The sequence below is a fragment of the Salminus brasiliensis genome, chromosome 13 (genome assembly GCF_030463535.1).
Source record: "Salminus brasiliensis chromosome 13, fSalBra1.hap2, whole genome shotgun sequence".
Lineage (NCBI taxonomy): Eukaryota > Metazoa > Chordata > Actinopteri > Characiformes > Bryconidae > Salminus > Salminus brasiliensis.
In genome coordinates, this window is record NC_132890.1 from 6,861,705 (window position 1) to 6,877,797 (window position 16,093).

Here is a 16,093-nt window from a genome sequence, read left to right on the forward strand (position 1 = left end):
AAAAAAAAAAAAGCTTATAAGAACAATTTGTTTTGTATATTACTAAACGTGGATGTTCAGTGAAGCATCCAGCAAGTTTTCATAGAAATGCTCTCTTCAGACCTCTATGAGAACGGTCTAGGCATGGCCTTAATATTCTAATTAACAGGCCTGACAGACAGCCCTCTATCACCGATTAAAAAACATTTGCTGATGTTACCATGGCAACGCACACAGCCTTGAGACAGAGTTTTTTTTTTTGCTGCGGTTGTGATTTTGCAGATCTTTAGGGTTTACTCAGGTTCTGATATCTGGGACCGAGTTGCCAGCCCATCCGTAGATGCAAGCCACTCGAGCCACGACTGGGGGCGGGGGAGGGGGGCGGTGGGGCTGGAGGCTTCCCCGCATGCCTCGTTCCTCCCTCCTGTCCAGTAACCATTACCTCTCGGATTATTAGCTCTCGCTGAGCCAGTCGGGTGTGGTATGGGTGAGTGTTCAGAAGCGGATCTCCTCCGCTGAATGGAGGCCAGGTTTAGCTTTAGCTTTAGCTTTAGCTCTCTAAGTTGCTCAGACACAAGAGTGAGCCTTGTGATTGGTCAGGAGTATTCAGATGTAAACCTGACCCTTCGGTGTTGCTGTGGCTGTTTATGATCCAATCATCAACACGTCCATCATCATCTGTCGCTGAACATTTAGTAGAAGCAGCTATACAGGAGAATGACAAGATCCTGCACCTAACAATTAAGGGTACCAATTAAGGGGCCCAGCCCATTCCCTTCACCCATACACTGATCACCCACTACTCTGCAATCTCTTCACTGGGGTCATCAGCTGGGCCCCTCCTCTCATCAGTGTTTCGCTGAATTTAGCCCATGACACCTCCCAAAGGCTCAACAGTGAAGCATGACGTCCCAGACCCACTCCCATCCACTGAAATCACTTCATGGGATTTCATAAGATTTGACTCACCTCAATAACCTCAATAACACTATACCAACACCACGCTACACCTTCAATCAGACACCGCCCTTTACCACCTAACCTCAGCCCTTCTTCCCCACTACCACTGACTAGATCTTCCAGCTACTTCTGACAGTTCCTTCATGGCTGCCCTCAGCACACAGCCTCTGAATATGAATTCAACCAGCAAAGACTTTGCTACAGAACCCCTGACACCTGCCTTTACTGGTCTAATACATGCCTGCCACCCACGCTCCTTCACCTCAGCCACCAAATCAGCATATTTCAGCCCTTTCCATTAGTAAGATCCATCAACGTCAGGTTTTCCAACCCTTTAAGAAGTTCTTCACAATCACACATCTCATCTCCTAGGGAAGCAAAGAGTGCGGACAGCGTCTCTGGAACGTTCATTGTTAAAATAGAGGTTCATATTAGCATATGAAGGTCGTTAAGGTCACTGGTTGTGTACTTACCTTAGGGCATCCATGCCACATGTGCTCTCTGACTTGATAGAACATAATTTAAGACTCTTCAAGCAATGTTCCTGCCTCCTAGAGCATACTGTAAAGTTCACAGTGACGAGTATGAGATCTATCATCAGTAAAAACCTAATGGCGCTGTGGTAAACACAGTCTTTTAGAGCCGTGCTTTTAGATAAATGATGCTCCACAGTCAGATATAAATAAGAACAGCCTGAACAGTTTCCTCTCTGCACCCAGCACTGTCACAAGGCCTGCGTCTATAAAGGGACCACAGTTTAATTCTCAGGTTTTGTTCGTTTTTATTTTTACAAAGGGTGCTAATTATTCTGGATGCCACTGCTCCTCGTTAAATGTTCAGAAAACAGCTTAAAACCAAAAAAGGTAGTGGTAGTGATAACTTTGGCAGAACGCTGGGAGCTATCAGTTCTTTTGTTAGCGGTGAAGTATAATATTGATATAAGGGCTAAAACTAAAATGATCACTATTCTTGCTTTTTCAGCATGTTTTAAATATACCTTTATAGCATCTTTGGCTTTCTCCAACCTCCAAAAGTATTGGGACACCTGCTCATTCATTGTTTCTTCCAAAATCAAGGGTTCTAAAAAAGGAGCTGTTGGAGTAACTGTCTCTGCTGTCCAGGGAGGAAGGCTTTCTACTAGTTTTTGGGGCATTGCTCTGAGAAATTTGATTGCAATCTGCAACAGGAATGTTGGTCTGTGAGGTCTGGATGTTGGATGATCATCACCCCACCTCACCTCCAACTCCTCAAACTCTTCCCAGAAGTATTGAATGGAGCACCAACCATCATTCCAGAGAACACAGTTCCGCCATTCCACAGTTCAATGCTGGGGGGACTGTATACCCCATCTAGCCCACGCCTGGCTTGCGGCATGGAGCCCATTGGTTCATGATGTTTATCTGCTCCAGTGAGTCCTATTTTATTGGCAGTGCTTCTCTACAGTGACTAGCCACGCCGTTTTTGTGTGTCAGCAATGGGTGCAACTTGAAGTAGCCGAATTAATTCATTCATTAGAAGGGGTGTCCACAAACATTTGGACATATAGTGTATAATCTAACATGCCATACATTCAAAGTTTCTACTGAAGTTAAAACAGAATCATCCACCGCTTCCATTCCTGTCTACTGTAAACTGTTGAAGCCACCAATGGGATGTCTCATTATCTAGGCCTGGGTTTTAGCCATGGCTCTGTGAGGCTCAAAAGGGCAGGGTCTGTCCGGAGAGACCACAACCTGCCAAGGATCATTTTAAAGTAGAATCCACTCATTAATGTGAGAAAAGCCAAGGCCGTGTCAATCGCAGAAGTCCCCGAGGCTTCCTGGCAATCCAGTGTGGTGCTCCTATGACCTGCTTGGTTCTTAATAGAATCCAGATTATTTATAGATTCATACCAGGAAGCTGCAAATCCCTCACAAGTCTTACAAATGAGTGCTTTCATCACAATAACAGTAATCAGATTTATAGTATAGCACCATTTGACACCAGGGATACTGTCAGTACAATAGGTGAAGCCAGTAAATCTATCAGTGCATGCAGTATATTGACAAGCTCACATTTTCAACCCAATGTAGCTGAGAGCACAGTTGCATTCATGTGATAAATTACAAAGGCGTTCCCTGCTGGCCAGAACTGTCAGTCATAAAGACAGTTTTTTAAAGCATCTGACAGCACTGCTGAGCCTGTAAAATTAAGATAGACCCCATCTCCCTTATAAAAGGCCTCTGTCAAACCATGTCAGAATTGTCCAATAACCCGCTTCTATCAAAAAAAGCACCAGTGCTGTAGTCATTTAGAGTCTAAGAGTCTGAAAGATCCACTCTTGTAGCGTTTGGCGTTCAGCAGTTCTCAGCTTTATCATGTTTCATTTGAAAAGAAACAGTGAATAAGCAGGTGTCCCAAAACTTTTGTCCATAAATTGTGGCGAAAATGGGATTCCCAGGGTTTATGGGAATGCTCAAAGTGAGTATTTAGAGATTTGCAATGGAACACCATGAACAGAATGAGCTTGTTTCCTGGGCTCACCATCCCAGGTGGTCCAAAAGGTGGCCCAAAGGAAAGTCCAAGAAAAGCTTCAGAAAAGTACATACAGTGTAAAGGAAAGGTTTGGGGGTTTGAGATGATCCTCATTCTGCAAGAAAACAACACCACATAGAACCCAGTAGAACCCAGTAATCAACACAGAACCTACTGCCTCGTGATCCCCATGCTCCAGATGCTCCTGACTCTTAGGCCCAGCTGGGCCGTCTCCAGGTACTTGGAAAAGGAGCTGTGAAAGTGTTTACTCCTTGTTTTTTTCTGGCCTTCGTCCAGCTTGCGCTTTGTGTCGTAAAGGCATCGATATCTTCCTCAGCTGGCACTGGGAGATGGGTCACAGTAATCCATCTATAACTAAGCCTGCGTGAGGTTGTATCCACAATCCCCCAACATGTGTCCCTGCAGCAAGACCCTGCTTTAAAAATAGACCTGCAAAAGGTCCTCAAGACCTGCACTCCTCCAAACAAGCTCATAGTCAGAAGAACTGGAGGCTGCAAGCAGTCATCACAGTCATCATCACAATCACAAAGTATGCTGTGTGTCCAAATGTTTGTGGACACTCTTTCTAATGAAGGCATTCAGCTGCTTTAAGTTGTGTCCATTGCTGACACAGATGTAAAAATACACACAAGCATAGCTTATCTAGACCCTGTAGAGAAGTATTTTTAATAGAACTGGACTTTCTGGAGCACCCAGTGCCAGACATGGACTAGAGGGGTATAAAGACCCCCAGCATTGAGCTGTGGAGCAGTGGGAGAATAGAATGATGGTTGGTGCTTCATTCAGTACTTTTGGGATGAACTGGGAAGTTGGGGATGAGGTAGGTGGTAGGTAGCGATCATCCACCTGCTCTCATCGCTGAGTTCAATCAGATCCTTACAGCAATGCTTCTTCAAAATCTAGTAGAAACCCTTCTTCCCTGGACAGTAGAGACTCCAGTTACTCCAACAAAAGCAGAATCAACTTTTTTTTTTTTAGTACCCTTGATTTTGGAAGAAACAATGAATGAGTGTGTGTCCCAATACTTTTGTCCATACAATGTGTCTAAAATGGGATTGATGCAGGGTTTATGGAAATGCTCAATGTGAGTATTTAAGGATTTGCAATGGAACACACTGAACAGAGCTTATTTCCTGGGCTCACCACCAGGAGCTTTCCTTTGGGTCCAAATGGTGGCCCAAAGGAAAGCTCAAGAAAAGCTTAGATAGTAGATACAGTGTGAGAGGAACTCGGAGAACCAGAGCCAAATGGAATGGACTAAACTGGGATCACAAAAATCACAAACCAACAACGGATCAGGTTAACAGCTGTTAACCACACAGAGAAAGGACAGTGATCCTCCACAGTCAATAGTGCCACAGCACCTTCAGTAGGGGTGGACCAAGGACACCAGCAAACCATGCTAGCTGGTGGAATGGGCCTTGGTGTGGCATGGTTATTCAAATAAACCAGTAAAGGGACAGCAGGACGGTCACTGGGGCTTGAGTGTTTGGAGCTAAGGGGGCATTTGATCAGGATTTTTCAATAATTTAATACCGTTTCCCTCTTAACTGGGAGCAGTAACCTTTACGTCTACATTTCAATTGCCTCTTTTATTTCAGCGTAAAATCAATGATGTCTAACTGCCCTCCTAAAATAGGCCTGACCCTTCAGTACCATAGACCATGTTCTCTCTTTCCCTTCCCAAGGAGAACAACCCCATCAGGACAGGACATTTAAAACAAGAGCCAGACCGCAGGGTTTCATTTCCAAGGATGTCAAAAGCATGGTAGGTGTAGCGTGGCTTTGCCCAAGGCTGCAGGGTTTGCTTCTGGATCCTACACGTGTCTCAGAGTCTTGAGAAGGACCTTTAAATTCGGTGGCTGGCCTTGTTTTCTTTACGCCTTTGATGTATTGGTGAGATTTCTTTTTTTTTTTCCCAGTTCATCTCGAGGGTCAGCTGATTTTTCCTTTACTCGAGACATGCTGTGTGTGTTTTTTTTTGTTGTTCTGCCCAAACACCAGGAGGAACAGTGCGACTCCTGTAGAATAGTAAAAAAAACAAAGACCAAAGGGTCAAGCTGACAAAACCACTTATTACACCTGCTTTGTAGAACACACTCGCTGTGACCTCTCGCCAAGCCAGAGCGCGAAAAGGTTAATTCCTCCTCTCTTCCTACCCAGTCTTGCTTGTACACACACATACACAGACACACACACACACACACACACATACACAGGCACACACACAAATGCACATTCGATCTGCAGTGGCAGCAGGACTCTCCTCCATCTCTGGAATCACAGCAGGATTGAAATGGTGTCTCTTCTCAGTTGGCTGCAATGTCACTGTGCAGGTTACTGTAGCAGCTGATGAAGCAGCCAGCTAAAGGCATGGAGGAGCCCTCCCCCATCCCTCTCACTCTTTAGTGCTTTAGTTTTCCTAAAGTACCTGTTCTCCTGTTTCAATTAAACTGACCTTGAGTGGGACGCGCTGGTCTCTCAGCAACACCCAATTTATTCGAGGCAAACTGAGCCATCTCTCACAAACTGAGCTGCTCCTCCCCTGCTCCCACATCTTTCCATTCGCAGGGCTTCCTAAATGCGAAACACTTCATGGGCGTGGCTTGGGCGTGGCTTGTAACTAGCACGCCCATTTACTCGCTGGGTTCATGGCAGTCGTTCTCTTCGCATCTCTTCCGTCTCTTTCCTCCACATACATGAGGACAAAAGAATCTCGGACAGATACGAGACGGTAAAACTCAACAGCGACTTCAGGACAATATGGTGTTGTTGATACTGAAGAGCAGCTCATCACCTCCAGACTTGGCTAATTAAGGGAAGATCCTCATGGCCATGACCTTTCCAGTGCCAGAAGCTGAAGACGAAAACCATGGAAGCAAACAAGGATTTGTGCTAAACTAAAAGCTACCGCTAGCCATTACTAAACATTGCACTCTCCACTCTCCATCACCAGCTCCCTCGAAAACAAAGTGGACTGCCTCAGCTGGACCAAACTGGACTCCAGAAAGTAAAACAAAGGGAAACGAGAGGGGGTAAGGCTAAAAGCTAAACTGGCTACAATCTCTTCAGCTTGCTAACCGCACGCCATGGTGCCATAACCAGGCAATAACAGCAGAGCTGATTATGGTTCCCTCCAAATACCAGGGTTGTAAATAGGCACTCACTGTTCTCAATTTCTTGGGTTTTGGGCCGGATGATGTAAGAATAAGGAATTAAAGAAGAGGTCAATAAAAGTAATGACCTATATTTCCTCATTGAGCTGGCTTTAGAATCTCCACTGGGGGGACCATTACCACTGGTTTGTGTGCATCACTGAAAGAGAGGAAACTAGCAGTAATCCACAGTCATAGGATCTTATAAATAAATTCATATATGATCAACCCTAAATCATCCATGCAATGGTGCTACCTTTGACTGAAATTCTCCACCGTTGTTGATACTTCAGCTAGGTTGTACATATGACCACAGACAAGAGCAAAAGCAGCAGTGTCCTATGGACAATGAGTTGTGCTTCATAGCAGTGACACTGCGCGTCCTTGTTACAGGAACAAATGGAGGCCCTCGCTGTCTCATATTTGTTCTGGACTTTGTTGTGACTCCTCCATACTTCACTTTTAGCAACCTAGACACCATAAGAGAGGCAAAGCAGACTGACGCATGCTTTGTTGGTGTTTGTGTTGTGCTGCTTTGTGGTCCGCTAGCTGTAGACGCTCCTAAAATAAGGAATGCAGCGGTACTTTTTTTTTTTTTTTTTTTTTTTGCATCTTCATTTCTGTAAAGAAGCTTAAGGACTTTTCCATGTTCATGGAACCTCTCCAGCTACCTTGACATGTCAGCAGTTCCATACAGAGATGATTAACGGTAATAAAGATCACAAAAAGCTGGAGACTGGAGCCTCACACAACCTGGCGGAAACTTAGGTTCATGCCTGTGCAGATTCTTCACGCACCTCTAATCCTGTACAACACGTCTCCTACAGAGCGAGTGCGAGCTGAGCCATCTCCCACACACACACTCGCTCTACATGGTGTAATGAGAGGTACTGTGACAGTGCTGGGGTGGAGACACACATCCACTCGTGCACACACACACACATATACTCCGGAGAGCAGAAGATTGCTGGAGCTTAAACCTCCACAGCTCCTTAGTCAGTGACTGCTGAATCTCCATCATGACTGACACCTCCACACGCTGAAGCGCTACATTTTCATGCAAATTGTGATTATGCCTTTTGAGTGTATGCTCTCAGAAAGCGCACAAGAGCTAGTGGAAAGAGCGCTGGCCAGGGGTTGGACAGGTATGCAAATAAGGGCTTTCTCATGAAGGCCGTATTTCAGCCTGACCAAGGCAGCAGCTGAGCATTGTACCCACAGATGATTGAAAGTTGACCACTAGCCCAGCCCATCTGGGTCTTTGTGTGTGTGTGTGTGTGTGTGTGTGTGTGTTAATCTGTGATTGAGGGTGACATAAACGGATCATGAGGTTAGTGAAGGATCAACCTTGATCCTAGGTCAAATGACCAGTGGCTAACTCCTTTATAGCCTTAGACCTTACAGGCTCCCTCCACGCCAAATGGCCCACTGGTTTTAACACAGTGAGTGAAAGAGTGTGTGTTTGTGATTGTGTGTGTGTGTGAGTGTGTGTGTGTGTGTGTGTGAGTGTGTGAGTGTGTGTGTGCAAGAGGATCAAGCAGGCAGTCCAAGGCTAACTGCTACTCACAGGTTGAAAGGTAGCCGATTTGAGTGATCTCTGAATGAAGGTGCATGTTGAGAACATCTCACCCGCAGATGTTATAGGAGCATCAGGTCAGTTACTCCATCCCCATCTCCTCAACACTCCATCACTCCATCCCCATCTCCTCAACACCTCATTACTCCATTCCCATCTCCTCAACACTCCATCACTCCATCCCCATCTCCTCAACACCTCATTACTCCATTCCCATCTCCTCAACACTCCATCACTCCATCCCCATCTCCTCAACACTCCATCACTCCATCCCCATCTCCTCAACACCTCATTACTCAATTCCCATCTCCTCAACACTCCATCACTCCATCCCCATCTCCTCAACACCTCATTACTCAATTCCCATCTCCTCAACACACCATCACTCCATCCCCATCATCCTCAATACCCCATTACTTCATCCCATTTGCTAAACGCCCCATTACTCCATCCCCTTCTCCTCAACACCCCATCACTCCATCCCCATCTCCTCAACACTCCATCACTCCATCCCCATCTCCTCAACACTCCATCACTCCATCCCCATCTCCTCAACACCCCATTACTCAATTCCCATCTCCTCAACACTCCATCACTCCACCCCATCACCTCTACTCCCCATTACTCCATCCCGATCTCCTCAACACCTCATTACTCCATCCCCATCTCCTCAACACCCCATTACTCCACCCTTTCTCCTCAATACTCTGTTACTTCATCCTCATCTTCTCAACACTTTATTACTCCATCCAATTTGCTAAACACCCCATTACTCCACCACATCACCTCTACTCCCCATTACTCCATCCCCATCTCTTTATCGCCCGATTACTCCATTCCCATCTTTTCAACACCTCATTACGCCACCCTATTACCTTAACTCCCTATTACTCCCCCCCTTCTCTTCAACACCCCATTACTCCACCCCTTCTCTTCAACACCCCATTACTCCACTATCTCCTCAATACCGTGTTACTCCATCCTCATCTCCTCAACACCCCATTACTCCACCCCTTCTCTTCAACACCCCATTCACTCCACCCCCTCTTCTGCTTCCTGAACGTTGACTAACGCTCCTTCAGCCACTGCTCACAGGTTGAACGGTGGCTCGTTGAGGCACGTGTTGAGAACACCTCACTCATAGATGTTAATAATGTTTAATAATTGCAACCATTTCTTCCCTTCATTTGATCGAGTAACCTCCTAATGCCCTCAGCCGTCCACACAGTACCCACCACTCACCGTGTTCATAAACCCCTAATTAAATTCCCAAGATTGCACCAAATCCTTTTAGAGACAAGGCTGTGAAACGTGCGTCTGATTGATTCTCTTCTGTTATTTTAACAAGAGCTTCATTAATGAAAGAACTGAGAGCAGAGAGAGAGCAGCAGAAAGACACCCGAATAAGGAGTTGGAGAGAGAGGCAGAGAGAGAGAGAGAGGTTTGCTGAGTGTGGGCAGTGTGACTGGGTGTTGAATTATTAAACCTGTCCAGAGAGAGCTGTGTGATGCTCCTGTGTGATGCTGAGATCTTGTGGCTCCAGAGTTTGTTTTTTTCCCCCTCTCTCTCTTTTCTGTGCTGTTCTTGTCTCCCACCACAGAGACTCATCACAGAAGAACAAAGCCTCCGTTAAAGTCCCCCATCACAGCATGCTGCTAATGCACCATTATAGGCCTTTCCTCTTCCCTCACAAGTGCCCTTCACTGGGCCTTCAGGAGCTTACCTTCATGCTGAGTTTACCTTCATGCAGAAAACTGCACTTAGACTCTCGTCAATGATGAATGGCATCCTTCTGTCTCTCCGGATACAGCACATCCTCACAGCCATTTATTCTTTACATCCCCTGCTCTCTCGCTCGCTCTCTCTCTCTTCTGTTGTCTACCTACTGCTCTCGGCCTGTATTGCTCTCGCATCTTGCTTTCTCTCAACAGACAGTACATCCCCACTCATTTACTCTTTACATCTCTCTCTCTTTCAATCTCCATTGTTGTACCTCCTGCTGTCACTCCTGTCTGTCTTGATCGCCCTCGCTATTTCGCCTGCTCTGTTTGTATCTCTCTCGCTTTTTATCTCTCTCTCTCTCACATCTTTTTTGATCTCCCTTATTCTTCTATTCTCTCCCTTTGCCTCTCTTTCTCTCTCTCTCTCTCTCTCTCTCTCTCTCTTTCTCTCTCTCTCTTTCTCTCTATCTTTCTCTCTCTCTCTTGCACCTTTTTTTGAGCTCCCTTATTCTTCTATTCTCTCCCTTTTGCCTGTCTTTCTCTCTCTTTCTCTTTCTCTCTCTCTCTCTTTCTCTCTCTCTCTTTCTCTCTATCTCTCTCATCTTTTTTGATCTCCCTTATTCGTCTATTCTCTCCCTTTGCCTGTCTTTCTCTCGCTCTCTTTCTTTCTCTCTCTCTCTCTCTCTCTCTCTCTCTCTCTCTTTCTCTCTCTCTCTCTCTGTCTCTCTGTCTCTCTGTCTCTCTCTCCTCTTGATCTCCATATATGTCTCTCTTCATTTGTCTGTCTCACTCTCGTCTCTCGTCTTCTCTTGCTCTCCTGTGTCTCTTACCCCCCTCTCTCTGCTTCCAATGGTCTCTTCCTTTATCCCTCTGTCTCACTCTTTCTCTCCCTGTCCACCCCCCGCACTTTCTTCCTTGATCGTCCTTTGTCTCTTCGTTCTGCTCTCTGCCCCCCCCCTCCCACCTCTTTCTATTTCCTCTGCACTTGCTAATGTGCTCTCTCTCTCTCTCTGTCTCTCTGTCTCTCTGGTACGGTTGGAGCCATCGGCAGAACACTCCTCCAGGGGTTTTAATGCTGTGGGATTAGTTTTCAATCATAGGTGAGGCTTTGGGAGTCAAATGAGGAAAAATTGCACTGAAGCAGAGTTGGGATGTGAGGAGCCTTTTGCGCGAGGGGGTCGATGTTGCTGGACGTGCTCCGAATGCACGAGCAGAATCCGAGGGGCCCAGTCTGCTTTTGTCGACCTCCAGTCAATCAGTGCTCCACACAGGAATCGTATATAAACACTAAAGCCAAGGTGTCTGAGTGTTTTTGGAAGACCTAGAGGCAGAGCAAACCTTCAGAAAGTTCCCCATTCATTACATTATAGATTAGTTCCTGGCTTTAATTATTCACTGTTGCGGTGCGTGTGTGTGTGTGTGTGTGCACATGGCACTGTCAAACAATGGTGAGCCTGAAACCTGTGTAAACCTGAGGGGTCGTGTGTAATTGCCAATACGCCCTGACTCTGCTTCATTAAAGCCCCGGCCGTCTCTCAGCACTCTGACCATTACACATGTGGGCCTAACCCCCCGAGCTAACCTGCTAAAGTGCTTTTCCGCCAAACACAGCATCATCACCCACTCTCAACCTGCCACACGTGAAATAAACAAAGCTGCCCGCTCTCTCAGTGTGGCCTTTATCTCTCCTGCTGTCGGAAAGGGTGAGGATGACCTAATCGAGGGTGACTAAAGGTGTCCGACTGTGCACATGCCTCCCACCGAGCGCAGCGTTTATGCTTAAGTGCACTGATCGCTGTTATGGAGAGCATTACCTGCCATTTCAATTAGCCCGCTCGTTTAGCGTATATATTTGAGCACCATTAATTATTCATCCCGTCTGAAAGTGTTGGAAATCGGCTCAAAGGCTTCCCTATTAGGCCCGCTGTGCTGTAGGTGTGTTAGTGTTTAATGGTAATGTGCTGTAATGCTGTCTTCAGTGGTGGCGGCGGCAGCAGCGGCGGCGGCAGCGACCTGAGACAGGCGTGGCGTCAGTGTGATTTACTGTGTGCTGCCGGGCCGTATTTCAGTGCTGCGCTGGATTTCTTATTCAGGAGGAGATTGTGCTGGATATTTCATTCCATTAGTGGGGAGCGAAATGTCAGCCGTCTCCTCCCGGCCCGTGGCTGCCGTGTCTGACTCCATCCCCTCCCCTTCGCTTGTCTCTCTTACGACTGATAGATGGAGAGAACAACTCCAGACTCAACTGTGCCCTGCCAATCAGCGGCACTTGCGTGTAAACACACACACACACTTAATCACACACACCGCAAACGTATAGAACATGTGTTTCTGCCTCTGTCACAGATTTAACTACACAGTTAAGGCTATTTGACAGTAATCTGGACTGTGTGGAGGTCCCTATTTGTTATTTTAGTATTTTAAATTGTGCTTGATGGATAAATGGTAGATGTGTGACTTGGGTTGGTGGCAAAAATGCTCAGATGCTGTTTTACAAGCTTATTTACCACCCTGTTATTTTGCTAATAAATGAACATGCTACTTTTCCTTTTATGAAAGGCTCGTAATAAAACAAGAAATGCTAAGCTTTGCTTTGATCGGCTGGTTTATGGCACTGGCGGTGTCTCACAGATCTGGATAGCACTGGATAGCATTGCTGTCCTCTCATTGTGCCCTCTCAGGGCAATTTGCTGCTAGCAAGCTAAGGAGATTGTCGTGTGTTAGCTGTTAGTCTTGCTCCCACACTTAATAAAATAAGCTGACGTGTTTCCACTCGGCTACTGTTAGCTACTGCCATGGGGAGTGCGGTGTTATCCACTACGCTACCCCAGCCATAAGTAAATGTCAGGTAATCGAGTGGTTTTAGAGAATCCGCACAGCTACAGGGGCCTGGGGTCATGGGTTCGGTCCTTGCTGCGGTCACTCTCTGTGAGGAATGTTCTCCTTGCGTCCCTGTGGGTTTCCTCCTAAAAACATACATGGTTGGACAATGGGCCATGCTAAATTGCTCCTAAGTCTGAGTGTCTGCTCAAGGATTCTGGGTAGGCTGCAGACCTAGATAGCTCTTCAGATTTGGACCTTGATTCCAGTTGCCAGTCCTGCACTTTATAAACATTGGTAGGTGTGACACTACATGTCTGGAAGCTGAATTCTGGGTCCAGGTTTTGAACACTTGGGCTCTAGACCCTCCACAAACCCTGACCAGGAAGATGATAGATGAATGTATGGATTGGTGGATAGAGAGATATTGATGATCTGTACAGCTGAATGCCACCTATGGCAATAATGCCTGTAATACAGAAGTGCTTTACTCTGTAGGTCTCTAGTATGCTGGTGTTGACCTGTCAAATGCACAGTGATGGCCGCGGGCTCCGGTGGAATCCATTAGCACACTCTTAAGAGGTCACATTTTAGTGTCTAGTGGAAAAAGCATGTTCACCAGCAGATTCTGACAAGCTGCTCAGCACCTTACACACAGCCTGCATTACATCTCCACCTCAGCACGGGTTCGACTTAGCGAAATCACTTCCCATGTCCGTCCGTGAGTGTGTTCCGTTCGTGCCGCCGGTGTGATGGAGAGCAGTGGAATGTATCTAGGAGGACGTCCATATTTAAAACGGACATTCGCGTTGAGTTTAGCACTGCTGCTGACTCACCACATTCACTGTGGTGTACATTTGAAGGAGGCCGTGGCTTGCTTGGTAATCAGAGCCTTTCTCTATCTCTCTCTCTCTCTGCAGTTGTGTGGCTGTGGATTGCTGGGTGTAGGGATTTGGCTGGCTGTGTCTCAGGGCAGCTTTGCCACCTTCTCACCCTCCTTCCCGTCCCTCTCCGCCGCCAACCTGGTCATCGCCATAGGTGCCATCGTCATGGTGACCGGCTTCCTTGGTTGCTTGGGTGCCATCAAGGAAAACAAGTGCCTGCTCCTGAGCGTGAGTACAGCTAGCTACAACCACACACACACACACACACACACACACACACACATACACACATAGACACAAACACATGCCAAACAAGACTATCCTGAAATGCACCAGCCCAGTAAACAGACCTGTGGCTACTTTCTAATGTGTTATCTCTGCTCTCCCTCAGCTGTTAAATTAATAAATTAATATGAATAAATAAACGCTCGTTGCCCGAATGCATTTCCAGCTCCATTCGTTTTGGCTTCAATTGCTGTGCACCCCAGTTTCGACTCGTTAAATGTTTTAAAAAGTCTTTATCCAGAACATCAAGGGCTTCAGAGGAGTTTTAGCTCCAGGTGTGATATGAGCCATTGTTTGTCTTCTAAAGTCCCCGACTGAGCTGCTCTCGCTAATGAGCTTAATGGAGCTAATAGAGCCGTCCATAACTCTCCAGGCTGATGAGGGTGGGATCAGAGCTGGAGCCGGGGGCTTCCCTTACTTCACTCGCAGGACCTCTCTAATAGCAGGGTTCTAAAGCACTCCCTCACACATGGAGTCTCTCTGTCTCTCTCTCTCTCTCACTCTGTTCTCTCTGTCTCTGCCTTTCTCTCTCTTTTGCACACCCTTGTTCACATCCTATTAAGTATCAAGTACAAAGCCATCATCTCTTTTTAATAGAGCCGGTCACACAGTCTAATTGAGAGAGCTTGTGACATGCAGGGCTTTTGTGTCACTTACAAGCCTGAATTATACATTGGTCGAGATGACATTGTGTTATATGCACTGGTAAAGACTCCATCTGCACGTTTAGGGGTGCGAGTATTGGGGCCCTTTCTTACACCCTGCACAAGGTGCATTGTGATGCTCATTGCTATCTCACAACCCGTCAACAGTCTGTTTTCACGCCTTCCACCTGCAGCGTTTAAATAGCAATGGTGCGTGTGAAGGTCTCGAAATGAGGTGTGTTCAGGTAAATGTCTGGCGTATTGCTATCTTGGCAGTGATGGCCACTTGCTCAACAGTAGCTGCGCCATTGATATAGCAATCTGCTGATTGGTTTATTGCAAGTTACGTCCAAAAAATGAGAAATTAAGAGACTTATAACATGCCTTTTGAGCATTTTGAGTTGTGCAAGGCAAACTTTTCCTATCATTACGATAGCAAAGACACACTGACGCTCTAAATCAAGCTGCATGGTGCACGGTTGCCGACTCGCCTAAGACTGCTAAAATAGGGCCCGGGTGTCAGTCCGGTACTGGCCAAAAGCACTGGATTGGATTTCGTAAGACAAAAGAATACTCCAGTCCAATCCATTAGCTTCAACTGTCACGTAAATGTAGGTTCAAGCCTACGTGCCAGTCATCTAGACTTCATACCTCAGGATCAGTGTACAACTGACAACCCAGACAATACACACAGAGAGCGAGGAGGGAGGAACCAGAGCGCAACACAAAACACAGAGCACGCTAAAAAAAAACCTCCACGTTCAGAGTCAGTGTGTAGCAGGTAATACCGTGTTTCCTCCGCTGCAAAATTACAGCCGCCGCTGCTTCAGAATTGAATGAAATCTCAACAGAGGGCTTTTAAATTTGAAAGGACGAATTCAGGAGGTGAAATAAAGACAGAGAGAGAGTGAAGAACAGAGAAAGGTAGATTACGCTGGGTAACGTTAAGTTCTGTAGGTTTTACAGTGGAGAAGAACATTTGAGATGTAATGTAAAACCTGTCCAACAATTCAAAACTATTGTTCATAATGGAGACATGTACACGGGCGCCGGCACCATACATCAACACACACAGGTGCTTTATGACTTTTCTATTTTCAGTACTATGTAAAATTACAGTCATATCCAGGCGGATAAAAAAATATATATACTTTTTTTGGACAATTGCCAAGTATTATGAAGAAATCCTATAATAAATACCTTTGTTAGTTTAACTAATGCAAGTAATTTGGCATTAAAGTGACTGTATTTTGTATTTTCAGCTCAAAAATACAGTTTTTATAGTCTTTGCAAGCAAGAAAACGTCCAAACATTGCAGGCCTGAAGTACATGTGTATCAAAACATGGTCAAATTCATACAAATATCTAAATTCTGTTAATTTATTACTTAATTCTGCATACATTAACATAAATTAAGGCTTTTTTAAGTAGAATAGAAAAACAACAACAACATCCTGGCAAATGCTACTGTCTCCTATAAATGCTGTCGTTTTTAGGCGAGTAAAGGTACGACAGACTATCAAAAATGATGTAA

The 16,093-nt window shown here is 45.9% G+C and overlaps 1 protein-coding gene across 5 annotated transcripts in view; it reads left to right on the forward strand.

Annotated features, from left to right (window-relative positions):
- The window catches only part of tspan9a (tetraspanin 9a), a 255,945-nt gene that overhangs the window by 213,636 nt on the left and 26,216 nt on the right, over positions 1-16,093 (forward strand). For all 5 annotated transcript variants that reach the window (XM_072695443.1, XM_072695444.1, XM_072695445.1 and 2 more), the window contains one exon: positions 13,667-13,858. In XM_072695443.1, the coding sequence (XP_072551544.1) occupies positions 13,667-13,858 (192 nt within the window). The remainder of the gene's footprint in view (positions 1-13,666; positions 13,859-16,093) is intronic.